This window comes from Aspergillus foveolatus (assembly GCF_047715535.1).
Source record: "Aspergillus foveolatus strain CBS 279.81 unplaced genomic scaffold BDW70scaffold_37, whole genome shotgun sequence".
Lineage (NCBI taxonomy): Eukaryota > Fungi > Ascomycota > Eurotiomycetes > Eurotiales > Aspergillaceae > Aspergillus > Aspergillus foveolatus.
The window spans coordinates 236,908-249,596 of record NW_027396101.1 but is presented as its reverse complement, the minus strand read 5'-3'; the positions used below and the strand labels follow the sequence as shown (position 1 = coordinate 249,596).

The following is a 12,689-nucleotide window of genomic DNA, read 5'->3' as shown; positions in this document are numbered from 1 at the left end:
AATAAAAAAAGAAATGACCAGTGCCGGGCTCGATCCGGCGACCTTATCGGTGTTAACGATACGTGATAACCAACTACACCAACCGGCCACTTGTTGAGAAATGGATTTTTTCTAATTATAAATACAAAATGGCAAATTCCCTACTACCACTACGATTGTTATCACAGCTGGAAATGGCCCCTGATTTGGGCACTGCGCATAGGTACTCCGCACAAATGTTGGCTCAAGCTTATTTATCAGCAGATTTTGTATTCCTGGTTCCCTGAGTTAGGTCATATTTGACTTTGCTGTAAAATATCTGATCCGGAATACCGCAGTCTGTTACTTTTTTTTTTTTTTAGTCCCGTTACTGAGATATATAATCCCCCAGTGATCCGTGCATTATCCCCGCTACCAACCTTTCAATCAACACGAAACGGGATCTGTGGCATGTCAGAAGGCGCAGTGTGAAGGTGAGATCCATCGAACTCTAAAGTCAAAACAAAGAACTTAGGGCTGACGATGGGCCTTTTCGTTAGCTCTTAGCGCTAGTCTGCTGCTGCCCAGGACCTGCAGGTAGGGCTGGACTGTTGTCCAAAGATGAGTATCAGTGCTGAATGACCATTAGAATAAGACCTGTCAGAGATAAAGCTTGGGACAATTGCACCTGCCCACCGACAAATTTTGGAGGGCCTTGAATGCATCATCCACGAAGTAGTTGTACAACATATTCCTCATATGGCTACAGCTGGCCTGCAGCACAGTCAAGATCTCAAAGAATGTTCCTCGAAAGCCAGGAAAAATCACGCAATATTTACTGACTCGTGCCTCGGTGACCCATTGCTGCTGGAATGGGCCGCTTTGCTGAAATTTCCGCCGAGAGAGCTTAGCCCCAACCTGGTTCGAACACTACCCTAGGACAATTACGTCAGAACTTATCAGGTAGTTTCGAGGTATGGAGCATTGTCGAGCCGGGGTAAAGCTGAACATGATCTAGCCGGCATGACGGCAACTGAGCGGGCAGTCTCCGGGGAAATGGAGGACTCGGTCTGAATTATGCCGGCGCTTGTCTATTTCCCCGCAGACGAGACCCTGCAGAATGCGGGGGTGATGATTATATATTGAGGTAGTGCTCTTCATATCTGATCTGAAATAACTAGGTTAGCTCCATTAGACTGCCGACACACAATGAGACTTGCAGTTGCCGCTTCTCTTCTTTTCACCATGGTGGCTGGCCGTCCACATGGTAACCCCAGGTTCGTCCTTGCCCCTCTTACTTATACACGGTCTCTAAGAAGCCCCAGCTTCAACACATCCAAACTAGCATACTATCCAGCACCAGAGAACAACGGCCTTGGCGTCGCCGTGCTCGTTCTCCCCGGCGGCGGCTACTCGCACGTCTCACTCGACCGAGAGGGCTCCAACTCGACCACTTACCTCAACGCAAAGGGCTACGATGCCTGGGTACTAGACTACTCTACGGCCGAAACAGCGGCAACACCACTCTACCCAGTCCCACTAGAAGAAGCCCTCGGCGCTGTCCGCTACATACGCAACCAGAAGCGAGTCAAGGTTGACAAACTCGGTATCTGGGGGTACTCGGCTGGCGGCCACCTCGCAGCGGTCACTGTGACAAATCCAGAAGCTGATCTTGATTTTGGCATCTTGACGTACCCTGTTATTTCAATGGATGCAGCAATCACTCACAATGGCTCGCGGACGAATCTGCTAGGCGACAACCCGCCAGAGAAGTTGGTGGAGAAGATGTCTGCGGAGACTAGGGTTACGGACAAGACACCGCCTATTTTTATCTACCACTCGGCGAATGACGCGACAGTGCCTGTGGAGAATGCGCTGAGGTTTATCAACGCTCTTACGGAGAAGGATCGGCCCTACCAGGCGCTGATTCTCCCTGACGCAGCGCATGGGATTGCCTTGGCTCTTGATGATCCGCAGCGTAATTGGACGCCGGAGCTGGATCGGTTCTTGACGTATTCGATTTGATGTTCCTGTGTGTTGTGGAATGTAGGTTGGGTTATGAAACGGGTACGGTTCCTGGATACAATCCAGGCCAATCGGGCGGTCTCCTTACGTATCTATTATACAGAACACTCTTCGGGAAATAGTAGAGAGTCATGATAAGTAGTGGTCTCGGGCAGGGCTCTAGTTACATGCAGAATTACGAACAGCGATGTATGTGTGCAGTTCGTCAGGTATTGAACAGACTTACGAAATGTGCCCTCATCATCTTACACAGGCTTTAGGTATCTCGCTCAACCCATGATAGGACAAATGCTAGGGACTTTTGAACAGATTTGAAACATCCGCTGTATACTCGATCAGTCCGCCCCGGCAATGTCTTTTACTAAAGAATTTTATTCCATCAGGGCTAAAACCCGGTTTTTATTCGTGGAGAAATGCCATCTTCCACCATATGGCCAGGTTGGCCACTTCCCGCGACTTGCTGTCCTGCAGTTGGTCTCCTTAGAGACCTCTGGAAAAAGAAACTGGACGTGATGGAGGGGATGATGGAAACAATGGCCTTCTTCGGACAGAGGCAGTCGTTTTGGTGGCCAAGGTCGGCCTTCCGCTGGCATTCGCAGCAAGGCTAGATATAATACAGGTCACGGAGTCAAAAGACACTCCTCTTCATGGCGCTGGGGTGTAGCCTGGCAGTTCCATTTTTTCCGTCAGGCAAAAAGACTGTTGACCCTGAGGAGACGGAATGTTGTCTTTGTCCAGCGCCATTAGTACTATAGCTAGTCATCACGCCCACGCTGGCTACATCTACAGTTGGCTGTAAAGCAGGAACCGAACATTTTCTGATCGAGGAAATGGGATCCCAGGTAAGAAAGCATAAGGTGACCTTGCTTGCAAGAGAGCTAGACACATCTTGTATACTTTGTTGACTGTGCATTACGTAGCCATGGCACTCGTTATCAAACTTTACATCCTTAATGTTTGACCAGTCTGCTGTTCAGCAGCGCTTTGCTGCCACATTATCTTCTCCCTTCTGCCCAGCACCAGATTGAGTCTTCCCCACCTGCTGCATGAGAAATGCTTCGTTCGAAATATGACTCGAGTATTACAGAGTGTATTTATCTTTTCGAGCAACGTATCTTTATCATCCTGGAATGAGAAACCACTCAGAGATTGCGAAGGTGATGTTGCAGATCATGACGAGATGACAATCCCCTGCACAGATTCAGTTCTTACCTTATTGAGAACATACACGAAGATGCTCGAATACCATGCAGTTTCCCATTCTCATAGAATGTCAGAAAAAAAACCGCTAGAGGTTGTATCAGCGACCCCTTATTCACGTCATGCTATCAACAGTACCCTGACGTCTGACAAGCCAATACCCTAACCCCCTGAAAGCAACTTTGATCTTCTTTTCCCTGCTGTTCTCGGATGGCTTCAGCAAACATCTTCAGCACTATGAACATTGGAGTCTCCTCGCTCCAGCCAAGGCTCTCCAGAGAGGTTACCTCCCGATACGTTACCCCGTTCCCATAAAAGACATCCGGTTCTCTTCCGCCAGTTGTGTACGCCAACATTCTTCGCAACTCTTCCTGTGTACTTTCCGTATCATCCATCTCCCGACTTCTACAGCTCCCAGCACAATAATCGACGACATACAGCACCTCCAGCCCCTTCGCCAACCGTGCCGCCAAACACTCTACTTCCTGATAGACCGTTTCGCGTGCAAATCTGTTCCTCGGACTCAAACCAATCTCCAGGTGTAAATCTGCTATATCCAGTGCAATCCGTCTTGCATGCTGCAGGGTCAATGTAAATTCGTTGCTCCAGGGGTACAGCAGCACGTCTGACAGACCGCTCTTGAAAATACGGAGATAGGCGTCTTCGGAGCCGTCGTTGGGATTCAGCACGCCCGGATCAAAGAGGGAGGCGAAGGACGTTGGAGGGCCGAAACGGAGGTGCAGGGTATCGAGTATGTTGTTGTAGTGGACTTGTTTGCCCCCTCGGCCTCTTAGCGGGAGGTGGATGGAGTTGACTTTGGTGCTGATCTTGTCATTGGGATTCAACGAGGGTGCAAATGGTCGTGGTTGAAGTGATGATAAGGCTTCGAGGCAGCTTTGTCGGATGGAGTCTGTGACAAGATAGATTGACGGGTCAGAGGCGAGGCTGCAGTTGACGTTTGCATTGCTGCATGTATGCCGAGATTGTTTGGTCGTGCCTCTCTGAGATACCAGTCTGTTATTATCTTTTGAGACCATGAATTGGTCAAGAAATACGCTGCTTGGTGATCCATTCCCAACATGTCTCGATTTCAGTACTTTTTGGACTTGGGATATCCGCCATCCTGTCTGTGCAGAAGGGATGCAGACATCAAAAACGTGGATTCCGGGTGTTGGACATGTTGCCCGCCAGATTTGGATGCGCAATTCTGCTGGTAGGTCGTTGAAACGTGGGAAGTCTTGCATCGCGATGAATCCGGGTCGGCATTTAAGGGATTAGCACAAGTCCGATAATAAGCTAATAGAGGTGAGTGCTCCGGAGTATTTGTATGCAGTTTGTCCCTAGCCAGAGTATATTCGGCCTCCCGTCTCAGCTCAGCCATACTAGGCTTGACTAGTGCTGACTTTCGCTGCTGAATTCTCGATCCGTAAGAATCCTGATGGCGATCTGATCTGATTCGCCAGTCGGCCTTGCGAGACTCAGCTCAACTCAGCTCACCGGCTGATCGGAGTTTTGTTTCATGGCGTTGTTGGATTGGCGGGCTTTTATGGCAATGTACGTACCACGTCTATCAGCAGGCTAGATTACAGGGCTAACCGTGCTCTTGTTGAACTCCTCGAGATCGGCCCTCTCCAGACTGTATTCCGCAGCGATGTTATCGCGATTGTCATCTGTCACGACCTGTTACGTCTTGTACGATCCGTCCTCGTTGGGCTTGGGGGCCGAAAGGTCGCCCTCAGAGCAACAAACGTGCTGCTTAGGCTTCATTTTGAAATAGAGCCCCTCGGCCGGGTCGTACTTGTTTGAAGTTGGCTCCAAAGATGCCACAATTCACTGCTGAGTCTGTGCAGATGTTGCCGGAGACAGCCTGGATGGTCGTACACTCGCCGTCGGCCTGAGGAACAAGGCTCCGAGCAAGATGGAGGTTGGGGCGCAAAATAGTGAAATTGGTACCAGTACTATTGTGGTTCGCACTCAGCAGCGGCACAGTGAACTTCGCGGAGTCTGTAAACTTGTGGACCCAGAGAAAGACAGGCAAGTCGCGTTGGCTCACGACCTGATTGCCTTTGGATGGGGTTGAAGGTATCGTTGCTGGTGGCCATGATACCAAACACATGCGCGATATCATCGTCCTACTCGCAGAGCTGCATGGCCATACTCGGGTGTCGACCTGGAGCTTGTCCATATATCCTGGAACAGCCTAACCGCCGACTCGCTTACCCCCCGTTAAGCAAGCCCTGTTCAATACAGGCCAGCCACCGCCTGTCCCCACTGACAATAGATGATGAACGGCTTGTCCGACCTCCATGCCTGTTCTCCGTATACCTGCGGATCGGCTTGACAATCGAGCGCAGCCCAGCATGCGCCTGCCGGAATCCCTCCTGCCGCTAGCTGAGATCAAGCTCGACGTCGAAAGCCTGCGCAGAGCTATCCAGAGACCCATTGTTAAGCACACAGGTGAGAATAATTGCGATTGGGTCGTGCTGCTTGGGGGATATGGAAAGGGGTCGCGCTCTGATCCCTGGGGTAGGAGCTATACTAACCCCGTGGACTTCACGGGGATTGACCCTGGACAGGGAGCGAGTCACGCACGGCCATCAGTATTCGAAAAGTCCAAATTACTTGCAAGGACTGGCGCCAAGGGAGGGACAAAGCGGCAAGTGCTCTGATCCACAGGCGTGGTCCTAGACCAGAATGCCTTAAGGTTACCCGCCGACCTGGGGGCGGGGTTTGAGGTGGGCGCCAGGGCTTAGTATTGCGGGTACTTAGGTACAGCGTTAGTTCGCGACCATTTACCTAGACTAGCCTACTGGATAATGCATAGGCTGTCCCGGATCCGCCAAGCGCTGTCCTTACAGAGTCGCAAATAACCGGGTCCAAGAGTCTAAGCGATATGAATTTGTCCGTAGGTGTCAGGTCAGTCGATTGCTTCAGACTCACTTTAGCAGCTGGCGCTGCCCGCGACGTTCCTTATCTTTTCCAAGATCTGCAAAATGTTCATCTCGCTTAATGATGTAATTGAACACTGGACTAGCCATTGATCCCTCTCTATGGAGTATGGCGGAACGCCATGTTTGATACTGGAAACTATCTTGCTCTGTTGGCGTACGTACCAGGTTCTGGAAGCAGCCTGCTAGATATCTACTACATCAAACAGTCGCCTCTCAGGCGGGTCTTACGCAGGTGCATAGGAGGAAGCAGTAACGGTGGTGAAGCAGTGCCACTCTGGGTCGTCGGAAGTCTGGCGTTGGCCGGCATCGGCAGCTGCAAGTCTCTCATCATGGTTGAAAGGTGAGGACAGCTGCTGGTCGTTCTATACTGAGGCAGGGATCCCGCTTGCGCAGCTGCGCGCGTGGAATACGGGGCTTGATGCGGCTTGTACGCTGTGGTTGGGATATCATGTTTGTGTTGGTCTCTTAGCAAATGATAAGAGAGACTGCCGAAGGTGGGGACAGGAAAAATGGCTTCGAGGTTTGAGGTATAATTGGCTGGGAAGTAACTGGATGTGATATATATGTAATAATGACTATAGGTATTTCGTCAACCATAATCCACGGCAGTCAAGCTCAATACTGTTGGAATATAAGGGCCGGCATATTGCCAATTGGTTTTTATGGCCTAGCTGTAAATGCTGACATACTGCAGATCTCCCGTGGAGGCGCGCAACGGCCCGGAAGTCAAGAACTATATGAAGATATTGTACCTTAACCTTATTACTACTTATTTATGCGTACTACAAATTTGGCCGGCGCCTTGGCTGATCACCACAATTACCCATGTTGCGCGACCTCAAGGTGGCACTGCTCACTTGCTGGAATGAGAAGGACAATGGTCTCGACGCCCGTAGTTCTTGCTTGCTAGGTGTATGTGATGTAAAAGAAACTACAAGTGCCTGTTTCCGCCTCATCAACTACTCTAGACATTACAGCTCTAAGGAAGTGAGTGAGTTTGGGTAAGCTGCTTATCCGTTTTGGATAATTTACTTACACTTTACCTATCCCCTCTTTATGCGGAGACTATGTTTGTGGTTGCTTCACTGAGAAGGTTAGGATACTCCGATAATAACAAAAAGCTGGCTATAAAATGTATTCTACTGCTGCGTTTCATAGAGCAATACTGAGATTATCCTCTTCCTTTTGTCCTGCTCTCATTACTTCCGGAATCTTTAAGGATTGCGCAAAGTGTATTCCTTGTAGCCCTATAGTATTCAACCTTTGATATATCGTGCTCTTTTCTCTGACGTGTTGCGATTTTGTGGTGTCTAGTAGGATAAGTGGCTTGGAGGAACCCTACTCTCTTTAGGTTCATATTACCCCCTAAAAGGAAAACAAAACAAAGAAGATCAACGGATCTTCCAACATACTATATGGCAAGCCAAAAGCTTGGTATGGCTTTATCCAACTCTGCTGTAACAAAGTCCCGCAGGAAAGTAGGTTAGAAGGCCAATAGAGAGCTGTTGCTGCAGCAGGCTGGTACACTTGTGGAGCATACAGCGAACAGGTTCAGAAACAAAGCAGGTGTAAGATAATCTATCCTGACCAACCTTTTGAGTTGAAGGTGCATGATGCCACAACGTCGAGGTTCTCTAGCAACAATGGAAGGTATCATGATTAACGGGTCAGACCCGGGATAGGCCTCGGTTCCAGCAGAATGAGTTGCTGTAGGGCTTCTATGTCCATAAAATCGACGGGCCTATATTTATAGATATCTCTCACGCCAGCCTGAGCCTTTTAAGCACTGATATAACTCTAATTTATGATTTCTGATTTTCTAAAACGTGTAATCCCAGCTATTGCGAACAGATCTAAGCGCCCTCCGTCTTCGAAGAGGATCTCGCTCGGGCGAGATGCCCGCTAATTCTGAACTTGACGGCTCTGCGACAAGGCTCAAGAGGGATGCATTAGCAGGATACCACACCGCCGCAGACAGAAACGCTCTCAATCTGAGAGCACTCTGGGCCAGCCTATCAACATTCGCTCCCATGAAGCTGCGAACATCGCTAGCGCTGAAACCAAGCCTGAAAACCAGAGCTGTCTGGTCCGTTGTGAGAAACCAAGCCTGAAAACCAGAGCTGTCTGGTCCGTTGTGAGAACTTTGAACGAGCGAGGCCCGAAGCAAGGTCATCCTGATTGCCAAAACCTAGGGTTTTCCCGCCGGTGCTTCACCAGTAAATCCTGCAGCCTAAAAACGTGCGCAAAGCCAGAGCTGACAGAGTATCGTCACAAATCAAGTGTCTACCAAAGAATACCGGTTGCTGGTAAAACTATAGTATAGACCATATTCAATGTTCTCCTCCAATACAACCTTCCTCCACAGGAAGCAAGCCAGGTTATCGGGCCAAAAAGGGCCCGTACAGGAAGATTCCCTTAATACTAATAGGTAGTACAGGGCTTCAAACAGGTACTAAGAGCTAGTATGGTTAAATCTAGTTTGATGAGACCGAGCGGATACTGGCTGCTGTCCCTTGCAACCACGGCGGCTTTGAGCCTTGAGATTATGCAGGAAGATGCCAACCGTAACACCGCATCTCTAAAGCGAGACTCCATTGGGCTTGTACGCGCCGCAGTCGTGAAGGGCGCGATGGGTTAAAACCGTCATGTCTGGGTTGATCGATGCTGAGCAGGCGCGGTCAGCTCAAGGGGTTCGGGACCCGGGGCGATAGCTGAGACAGTACTTTGTCCACAGACAGATCCTCCGCGGCAATGGGTCTAGTCGTAGCTGTCGGGGCGAGAACGGAGGAGACGTCTAGTCCTTGGGCTGCTAAGCAGGCACCGAAAACCACGTTTCATCGCCCTGGAGGGTCTGGAGGGGAGGGGACAGAGCGAGTTTGAGCTGACATGTACAGCTTATTGATATGGGAGGAGTGGCGCTTAAACGACTGGCTGTCACTTGAGTACGGTAGAGTGGAAGTCGCTGTTTCACCGCACAGATTTTTGATTCATTTCTTTTGTTGCAATCTGGACCATCTCGAGAATTGTTAACACTTTTCTTCAATCATGTTCTGTTCTGATAAAAGTGGCATGATTCGTGGTTCGTCAGTTTTCGATGAGACCGGGCAGATATGCCGGGTTTACGCGGCCTCAGTATTTGTAATTTGCTATGGGGCTAAGCTCTTCTCAGCAGCTAATGCATGCATCAAGGCTGCGGCACCACGTTCATCGTTACTGGTGTGTTGCTAGCGCTCTGATCGGTGTTTGAAGTGCCGGGGGTATGGGGGTAATTGTGGACGGCGCTTGCGACAGTCCCTGTCTGTCTACTCGACTAGAGTATGAGTTGTAGTTTAAAATGACACCCCAATCCTTCGCAAGGCCCTCTACGTCAGACTTCAGACAAAACTCTTTCATAGGTACGTGCGCGAATTTTTACCATGGGAAACAGGATCCGCCATTTCGTCGGGGTGGAAAGCTCTGAGCAGCTCGCGTTCATCGATGAGCTTCATAAGCTTGGGCTCAGCAGCACCATTGAACTGCCAGAGGTGCGTGTCAGATCCTGCATGATTTGGGAACATTGAAAATCTAATGCCTGCCCTCAGCTCGTCGTGGTTGGTGATCAAAGCACCGGAAAGAGCTCTGTCCTCCAGGCGATCACCGAGATATCCTTCCCAGTGAAGCAAGATACGTGTACTCGATTTCCTGTACAGATATCTTTTCGCCAAACTGCCACAGTGACTGTTCCAGCCGTCAAGGCTACTATTACTCCCGGCCGACTCACGGCGAAAGACGATGCTTTTCGTGCAAGGACCAAGGACTTTTGCATGGAGAGCGAAACGCTGACGCAGGAGGTTTTGAGGGACATGATTGACAAGGTACCTCTCGGTTAGTTCGTTTTTGGAGTTCTGAAAGGGAAGTTAAACGCAGTCTAGGCTACTGAATGTATCTTTGAAAAGGATATGGCGAAAAGTGACCGTCTGTCTGACGCTGTCCTCCGCATCGAGCGCTCGGGTCCAGACGAGATGCACTGGTCTATAGTAGATCTGCCCGGTTTGATCCGGAACGGAGGTTTGACCAAGGGACCTACAAATGGCACATTGACCAATGGCTCATCTTCCACTCATAATGGGGTGCCTTCGGATACAGACGGGGCTATTGCTGAGGCGGTGGTGCGCGAATACATGCAAAACGAGAGAAATATTGTTCTGTGAGTAGAACAAGCCAGAACTGACAGAGTCTACTATTTCCTCGACTAATCTGTATCTAGACTCGTCGTCGACGATGTCGATGTTCGTCGTCAGAGAAGTCTAGAGATCGCCCAGAGCATTCCAGGACTCCAGAGCCGGTCGATTGGGGTTCTCAGCAAGTGCGACAAGAGGGAGGAAGGATCTGGCGAATGGGTATGGACTCGGATTCCCCCCTGCCCTGAGTCCTGATAGCATTCATTTAATCTGACTGCCGACAACAGATGGTCTCTTTATTGCAGAACAACCAGATCCCGAATGTCCCCTACCTCGATCACGGCTGGTTCGGGATCCGGAACAGAAGGCCTATCGAGTCTCACTTCACCGATGCTCAACGGGATGAGGCCGAGGAACGAGAATTCTCCAGAGCTTCCTGGCGGGATGCGCCAAAGGATCGATTCGGAATAAGGGCTTTGATGAACTACGTCGACAGGGAGCGTCGTGTGCAGTTGCAAAAAGGCATGCCCCAGATCGTCGCTGAGATTCGCCAGAAACTCAAGGAGTGCGAAGACAAACTTGCAAATATGGGGGAGGCCAGGACCAGCCCGGGGGCCCAGCGGGCGTTTCTGTGGCAATTCTGCGCCAAAATGCAGGAGATGGCTGATGCTGCTCTGCGTGGTCGATACCAGACTATTGCCTCCGTAGACCCCAAAGTCAGACTCCGCTATCTTATACAGCAGCGTCTAGAGGAGTTTAGCGAAGCAATCCGTCCAACCAAGGAGGTTTCTGTACGATTTAATGCGTATGAGGAGGAGTGGAGGCAACTCCGGTCTTCTGACCCTCGCACATGGGAAGAAAGGATCAGGACAGCGGATGGCATATACTCACTCATTTATAACGAGGCTATACTTAGTCGTGGGACAAGCTTGCCCGGTAGTGTTCACCCGGATGTTGAAGAAACGGTCTTCCGAAAGATGTCTGAGCACTGGGAACGCTATGCGCGGGACGCGGTTGAGGATGCGAAGCTGCGAGTGAAGGAGTGCTACAGTATCCTGCTTCAACTGGCGATACCGACTAACCGCGTGCGATTGGAGGTTAGCAAGCTCATCAGCAGGCAACTGGAAGATTGGAACAAAGATACAGATAATGCTCTGCGGGAGCTCGTCGAGGATAACCAGACCCGGCCACTGTTCACTACAAACCCTGGATTAAAGTTAACTACCGGAATTGCGGACGAGCTACGCAATCGTATATTCAATGAGAGTGTGAAAGAGGGTCCTGATCCAGAGGGCAAGCCCCGCGAGGGGAAATACCTCTCCAGCCTGCTGAACAATGTCCTCCAAACGAAGGCCAAGCTCGAGACTTACTACCAAATAGCGATCTTCAGGTTCATAGATAATGTGGCGACTCAGGTTGTTGAGCGACATGTGCTGGGCTCGAAATGTCCACTCCGAGCTGTCTCTTTTGAGACGTTTACGCGGCTTGATGATGATGAACTCAACCGAGTGGCCGGAGAGGATAAAGTCGATGTTTCAACACGGCAGAGATTGGAGAGATCAAGAGATGGGCATCGGAAAGCACTGGCCCGGTGGGAGCAGCTGAGTGTGCTTTAGCCTGAACGAGGGTTTCGAGGTATGGGAATGTACCACCGAGTAGAGGCATGCGGGAAAGCGAGACTGAAGTAATAGAGAGGCTATATTCTTCAAATAGAACAAGGAGTTGTACAAGAAAGATCGAGTACAAGCAATACTAAGATTCGGCCCGAGCCCATGAAAGCCTACTGCGCTGGAAGGGTTTTGACCATCTAATGCTCTTCTACTACCGAGTACTTCCAGCAAGATCTTCAGGCTGAAGGATATCTGGCTTGGATATCAGCGCTGGAGGTCTCGCGGTTGAAGAAGAAGGGTTTGAACGGCCATCAATAATACGTGAGCAAGAAAAAGCACGCAAGAAAGGGATATCGAATGGGAAGACATAGGTCACGGCTGGTCAGAATAAATGCGCCATCAAGAACGGTTATAAACTTTTGGGGCCTATGGCTACGCTTCATCAAGGGAGACGATGTTCAAGATAGTCACAGAGGAGATCTGAAAACGACTGCCATGGGCCCCAACGAGACGCTGCTTCTATAATAAGGCGCAGCTCGTTGTATATGCATCCATGGCAAAGCACAAACAAGGTATGTGGCAGCAAAGTAGGTGGCTAGCCTTGTGCTTTGTTCAGTCGACGACATCGTCGCGCACTCCCTGTCATTGGCACTGGAGCGGAAATAGGGATTTGAATAGCGCTAGTCTGCTTCTTTTACCATCTCGGTATAGCTGCATTTAGTAGGTATCAACCACAGCCTAATGCTTACTCTTTAGCGCCAGGATTCTTAGCCCGAGAGCTGAAC

The 12,689-nt window shown here is 50.0% G+C and overlaps 4 protein-coding genes and 1 non-coding gene across 5 annotated transcripts; 2 read left to right on the top strand and 3 right to left on the bottom strand.

The window, feature by feature from the left end:
• Window positions 1-14: 14 nt before the first annotated feature.
• Window positions 15-88, bottom strand: BDW70DRAFT_t129. The gene has a single exon. It is a non-coding gene; the product is annotated as a tRNA-Val (tRNA).
• Window positions 89-1,167: 1,079 nt separating this feature from the next.
• On the top strand, window positions 1,168-1,983 carry BDW70DRAFT_169276 (alpha/beta hydrolase; the record flags this gene model as incomplete). Its single annotated transcript, XM_073742643.1, has 2 exons — window positions 1,168-1,235; window positions 1,275-1,983. 2 exons carry the CDS (start codon window positions 1,168-1,170, stop codon window positions 1,981-1,983), a joined length of 777 nt encoding a protein of 258 aa, XP_073594460.1.
• A 1,303-nt stretch (window positions 1,984-3,286) lies between these two features.
• Window positions 3,287-4,523, bottom strand: BDW70DRAFT_169274 (2EXR domain-containing protein). The gene has a single exon (XM_073742642.1). It carries the CDS (start codon window positions 4,425-4,427, stop codon window positions 3,312-3,314), a length of 1,116 nt encoding a protein of 371 aa, XP_073594459.1. The 5' UTR covers window positions 4,428-4,523; the 3' UTR covers window positions 3,287-3,311.
• A 68-nt stretch (window positions 4,524-4,591) lies between these two features.
• Window positions 4,592-5,990, bottom strand: BDW70DRAFT_139650 (uncharacterized protein). The gene has a single exon (XM_073737440.1). The coding sequence runs from the start codon at window positions 5,366-5,368 to the stop codon at window positions 4,940-4,942; it is 429 nt and encodes a 142-aa protein (XP_073594458.1). The 5' UTR covers window positions 5,369-5,990; the 3' UTR covers window positions 4,592-4,939.
• A 3,420-nt stretch (window positions 5,991-9,410) lies between these two features.
• On the top strand, window positions 9,411-11,983 carry BDW70DRAFT_139648 (putative dynamin family GTPase). Its single transcript, XM_073737439.1, has 5 exons — window positions 9,411-9,658; window positions 9,716-9,988; window positions 10,046-10,320; window positions 10,381-10,513; window positions 10,582-11,983. Exons 1-5 carry the CDS (start codon window positions 9,551-9,553, stop codon window positions 11,908-11,910), a joined length of 2,118 nt encoding a protein of 705 aa, XP_073594457.1. The 5' UTR covers window positions 9,411-9,550; the 3' UTR covers window positions 11,911-11,983.
• Window positions 11,984-12,689: the final 706 nt, after the last annotated feature.